The following is a 6,074-nucleotide window of genomic DNA, read 5'->3' as shown; positions in this document are numbered from 1 at the left end:
ACCAATATGTTTTAGTTGCCTACAGTATTTAGTACAGTAACATACTGTACAGGTTTGTACTCTAGGAGCAATAGGTTATACACTATAGCCTAGGTGTACAGTATGCTGTACTATCTAGGTTTGTGTAAGTGTACTCTGTGATGTTCTCAAAACTATGAAATCACCTGTCCGGCACATTTCTTAGAACATACCCCCATCGTTAAGCAACATGTGACTTATCTACTTTGTTAAAGATCTTAGTAGATGAAAATATAATGCATGTTTTTCATTTGGGAGCTGATCAAACTGTTTTAATTAATACATACCTTTTGCATCTTCTTGTATTTTATATCTTCAGTAAAGCTAATCCTTGATAATATCATTTTAGTGGGGGAAAAAGGTTAAAGTAGTTGGCTCAAAATATGTTTTTAACACAGCATTTTATTAATATCCTCGCCCTGCCTCTTGAAAGCACAGGTTATCAGAATTGGGTTACATGAAATATTCTTTTTGGACCTGCTTTCTAAGTAATGATGAAGTCTCTCAATAGTTTTATTGTATTATTTTTTTTTTTTTTACTTTTTATAGCCACCAACAATAGTATGCAGCATCTGCAAAAAGGATGGTCATTCAAAAAATGATTGCCCGGAGGATTTCAGGAAAATTGACCTAAAACCTCTACCACCAATGACAAATCGATTTCGGGAAATACTTGATTTAGTATGTAAAAGATGTTTTGGTAAGTCTTTTATTACTAGAACTACTGAGACTTGATTCTTTCATAGGCTTTGACTATTTTCCTATTTAAAAGCAATTTACTTACATTTGTTTTGGTAGAGGTTTTTGAATAGAGATCTAACTATAGATATTTATTAAATACCTGCTGTGTGCAGGGCACTGTGGTAAATGCCAACAGGAATACAGGGTTCATGTGTGTGGCTTAATTAAAATTAAATAAAATGAAAAATTAAGTTCTTCAGTTTTACTAGCCACATCCACTGGAGTGGAATCAGAGGAATTAGAATTGATGATGTGGCATTTGATTTAGATCTTGAACTGCAATTTCAGATATAGGAGATTATGAATAATAGGGTGTTTAATTTGTTTTGGAGAATAATTGCCTTAGATTTGGTAGAGTGTAAGAAAGGCAATAGAGAGAGGTAAAGCTATAAAAATACTTTGGGGAAAGCCTTATATACCTTATTCAACAAACATTTATGGTATACCTGGGATAAACTTTCACTCAGCAAGCATTTTTTAATTACTTGCTGTGTCCTAGGTAAGATAAAATTTCTTTTGTAACATTTAGTGCCCCATTGTAATCTCTCCTTCCTATCTTTTTCTGTCTTCACCTCCTGCCAGGCAATCACTTACCTGCTTTTTGTTACTATAGATTAGTATGCATATTTTAGAGTTCTATATAAATAGAATCACATAACATACACTTTTTTGGGGGGGGTGGTCTGGCTTCTTTCACTTAGCATTATTATTTTGAGATTTATCCATATCGTGTGTATCAGTGATGGTTCAGTTCCTTTTATTGCTGAATTATGTTCCATTGTATGGATGTACTACAATTTACTATTCACCTGTTGATGAATATTTGGTTTGTTTCTAAATTTTGGTTATTACAAATAAATCTGCAATGAACTTTCGTATGGGTTTAGGTATAGACATATGCTTTAATTTCTCTTGGGTAAATCACTAGGAGTTGAATGGCTGGATCACGGCACATTTTTATTTTTAGCAGCTTTATTAAGATATAATTCATTACATTGGTTTTTATTTATTCCGTTTCCTTAATATATATTTTGTATTTTGGATTTTAATCCAGTACCACTTTATTTTGTTGCTCAAATTGTTCCATATTTGCCTGTTGGGAACTCTCTCAGTTGGTTCATGTGTCCCTGTGATAAACCCCCATCAGTGTATGTTTTCTGTTTGTTTATTAGCACTTCCGTACTTTCTGGTATCACATGATGCTCTGGGCTCATCATGTATACATTTCCTGCCCAGTCCTAGAATTAGACATTTCTTCAAAAAGCCCTGATTCCTTTTATTGGAGAATGGTATTAGAAACCAAGATCTGGATGCTAGGGTGCTTGTTATCACTGGGTAATGTTGCTTCTAGGCTCTCTCTGAGCAAGAAAATTTATGTGTGTGTACTAACCTGTGTGTATGTGTGTGTGTGTGTGTGTGTGTGTGTGTGTAATTTTTGTATGTAACCATCTTATCTATATTAAGCTAAACATTACTTTGTACTGAAGTCTTCAGCTCTAACATTACCACATGATTCATTGTAGCCTTTTCTCCCTGCTTATATTTCCTTGCTTATTTTAAATTTTCTATTCTAACAGTGAAAAATCTGGCTCCCACTATCTGCCACCCATTTATTTAATTGTTCCATTTAAGTATATTTCTATAGCATTATCAGAACTGTTATCCTGTACTCCTATGGGAAACAACTTTTATCAGTTAGAGTACAGTGCGTATGTGCAGTTCCTTTTGCTCTTAGTCTTACGACTCTACTTGTTTTCAAAGTTACTTAGCTTAGCACTATTGCCCCAACTCTCTTGAGCTAAGTTGTCTTATACATTTGTAATACAATTAGATTCTTCAGTTATAGCCTGCATTCCATTCTGAGATTCCCCAACCTCCTAGATGAGCTTTTAAAATTTGTATACAGTGAAGTTTAATTCTTTGTGCTGCCGAATTCTATGGGTTTTGAAAGTGCATCATGTCATGTTACCAGTAAAGTATCATACAGAATAATTTCACACTGAAAAAAATAATTACCTATATTTCATTTGTTTAACTTGCAACCACTGATGTTACATTTATTTTTCAAAAGCTGAATATTTGTTGAATTCATTACAGTTAATTACTGCTTTTTTCCTATTACTGTATTCTTGGGGATGAATCTGGAGGAGGAGATAGAAAAAAAAAGAACTATTCTTAAGGAATATATGATCTTATTTGGAAAAATGGAATGAATATAAATGAAATAACTGAAAAACTGAAAGAACAGTAAACTAAACTAGCAAGCAGTTTGGAGAACTAAGAAAATTCAGTTAAGGAGAGGTCCTTGAAAACTGTGTTTAGGTAAAAGCAGCTGACAGGGAAGATGTCGATCCTGATGGGGCATTTGTGGCATCTGTTAGATTTGAATGTGTCAGATGCCTAGTGTAACAATATAAATATAGTCTTAACAAGAGGGAAAAATAAGTTTGTATATGGGAGAGAGTGGAATGTCTAAAGAAAATGATATTAAATAATTTGTAGAAGTAAATATATTTTGTAGATATCATAAGGAAAATGATCATGTGAAATGTACATAGATCTATAAAAATTATTATTTTTTTGCTGTTTGCCGGCCCCTTTCTTCTCTAGTAACATTTATGATTTTGTAGTTAGAGAAGTCAGCAGATAATGAAGAAATTTTAAGTAAAACTTATAGGGTAAAAAATTGAAGATATTTTCAGATTCCATTTTCCTTACTTTTCCCTTTTTTTTTTAACTTAGATGAGTTATCACCACCTTTCTCTGAACAACACAACAGGGAGCAAATTTTAATTGGCTTGGAAAAGTTTATTCAAAAAGAATATGATGGTATGTCATATGTTAAAAATTGATTGCTTTTGTTATTATAGTCACCTGGTCTGATTTCATTCATTTATTTAAAAAGTGTTGATTTAATGTTATATGTTAGGTACTATTCTAGGTGCTGGGGGTACAGTGCTAATAAAAGAGGTGAAACCTGCTCTCATGAAGCTTGTATTAGGAGGGGGAGACAGTCAACTAAAAGAGATGTATATAATGTAACATCAGGAAATAATAAATGCTATTAAAGTGCAAGAGTTAAAATGATAGTAATGGGGTATTATGGTAGTTATCTCTGATAAGGTGACATTTGAGCAGAGTCATGAATAATATGAAGGAACAAGTTATATGAATGTCTAAGGAGAGAACATTCTAGAGCGAATAAACAGCAAATATAAATACTTCAAGACAGGATTATGTCTGGCATGTTTGAAGGCCAGCCAAGAAGTCAGTGTGGCCGGGGTGGAGTATGTAAGGTAGACTGTAATAGAAAGATGAAGTCAGAGAAGGTGGCCTAGAGATTGGATCATTAGAGTCTTATAGATATTGGCAGAAGTCTTTGAATTTTGAATGTCAGTTGAGAAGCTGGAGGGTTTTAACACTTAAGTGACATGATCTGAGAGAACAGTGTAGGTTCATGAGAATAGAAGCAAGCAGAACATTTAGGAGGCTGTTGCATAATTTCAGATGAGACATAACAGTGATTTGTAAGAATAGATGAGAAGTGGTCAGGTTTAGGATATATTTTGAATGAAGAGCCACTAGGATTTGCTAATCTATTATGTGAGAAAAAGGAAAGAGTCAAGGTTAGTTACAAGGTGTTTATCTCAATAGTTGGGTGGTGCTTTTTAACTGAGATGGCAAAAATAGCAGAAGGATCAGGTTTTGGGTATGGGAGTGAAGAATCAAGAATTCTGTGGCCATTATTTTAGAAAAGGATAAAGAGTTGATTTATAATTGCAATGAATTTGTACTTTTAAAAGATACTCTGTTATGTGCTATGAGATTCCATTTTTTATTGTATTTGCTAGTATGTGAAGTATTGACCAAATCTGAGTCCCTGCTATATTAAACTGATGCACATTTTTATTTGCTCATGAACTTAGCTTCTTTTATATCTCACACTTATCGTTGCAATTTCAAGTAGGGTATCAGAACTGAATTCGAGGATTAAGTTTTGAAAATATAGAATCTGTTATCTAAACGTGTAGTCTATAAGAATTAATAGGAAGAAAAATTTGATCCTTTTTAGCCACAGCTCGAAGTGTCACCTGTTGTGAACAACCCTATATATGAAGGGATAACCCTATCATAAAAGTGCGTCATTAACCCATTTGACATAATGGGTTAATGACGCACTTTTAGAGGAGAATTAATTCTCCGTACTAAGATCTTATTTGTAAAACTATTTGAATTGTGCCTTGAAAGATCTAGTTTATTTCCAAGACGTAGATCTCTGAGTATTGATCTTAACTATTGGTAATAATGTTGCAAATGAATAAAAGTGGATGAATTTATGAGAAAGTTAAGTTGGAAGAAGCTAAAGGCCTTGGTGGTTGTTTGGATGTGATAATTGAGAGAGAGGTGTTAAGAATCACATGTACTTTCTACTTTCTACCTTGGGCAATTGAGTCAATGAGACTGTTTGCTGAGAATAAGGCATTATAGGAATAATAGTAGGTTTAAGGCAAAGTTGATAGTTTAGTTTAGACTTGTTGAATTCATGATGTCTGTGAAAAATGAAAGAAGCAGTTAGATACATGGGTATGGGAACTTGGGCAAAAGACCTGGGCTTTATTTGAACGTTTTGGAATTTCTCAGTGTATCTGTCAATGGTCGGTAATTTAAGTCAGAGATGTGGATAGGATCATCTTGTGTTAGGCCATAAGTAGTTAATAGGAGACTCCTTTATCCTGCTAATTTTAAAACTTTTGACTTTTGTTTTTCTTTGCTTAGAAAAGGCAAGATTGTGCTTATTTGGCTCTTCTAAGAATGGATTTGGATTTCGTGATAGTGATCTGGATATTTGTATGACCCTGGAAGGCCATGAAAATGCAGAGGTAAGAGTTAGTGTTTGGAAAGGGATATGGAAGTTTACTTTCTTCCAGTGATTAATCTATTTTTAATTTTGTGAGTAGTATTGATAAAAATATATGGTGACATTCTCTGTATAAATGTATTAGCAATAGCAGTGTTTGAAATGTAAAAGCATTTTTATTATCATTTTAGAAGGCATTCAAATATTTAAGTAAATTTAATATTTGAGTAATTTTATAATGCAAAAAGCATGTCATAGTTACAAAGTGCTCATAATAAATTTTTAGGAGAAGTTAATATACCATAGAGTTGGATTTTTTTTTCATTGGAACAAACAAGAAGCTGGTGCTTCATTCAGTTCAGTAGTGAACATTGCTCTCACTTATTCTGTCTTTTCATATCTCTCCCATTAGGTGATGTCTTTGTATCACTAAAGATAAAAAATAGAAGGTGGACAT

The 6,074-nt window shown here is 33.2% G+C and overlaps 1 protein-coding gene across 1 annotated transcript in view; it reads left to right on the top strand.

Moving 5' to 3' along the window:
- TUT4 (terminal uridylyl transferase 4) overlaps window positions 1–6,074 on the top strand; it is a 107,982-nt gene that overhangs the window by 69,989 nt on the left and 31,919 nt on the right. The window contains exons 15-17 of the mRNA XM_039886312.1: window positions 568–718; window positions 3,502–3,588; window positions 5,536–5,639. Coding sequence (XP_039742246.1) covers window positions 568–718; window positions 3,502–3,588; window positions 5,536–5,639 — 342 coding nt within the window. The remainder of the gene's footprint in view (window positions 1–567; window positions 719–3,501; window positions 3,589–5,535; window positions 5,640–6,074) is intronic.

The sequence above is a fragment of the Pteropus medius genome, unplaced genomic scaffold (genome assembly GCF_902729225.1).
Source record: "Pteropus medius unplaced genomic scaffold, Ma_sr-lr_union100, whole genome shotgun sequence".
NCBI lineage: Eukaryota > Metazoa > Chordata > Mammalia > Chiroptera > Pteropodidae > Pteropus > Pteropus medius.
This window is presented reverse-complemented; position numbering and strand designations above follow the sequence as displayed.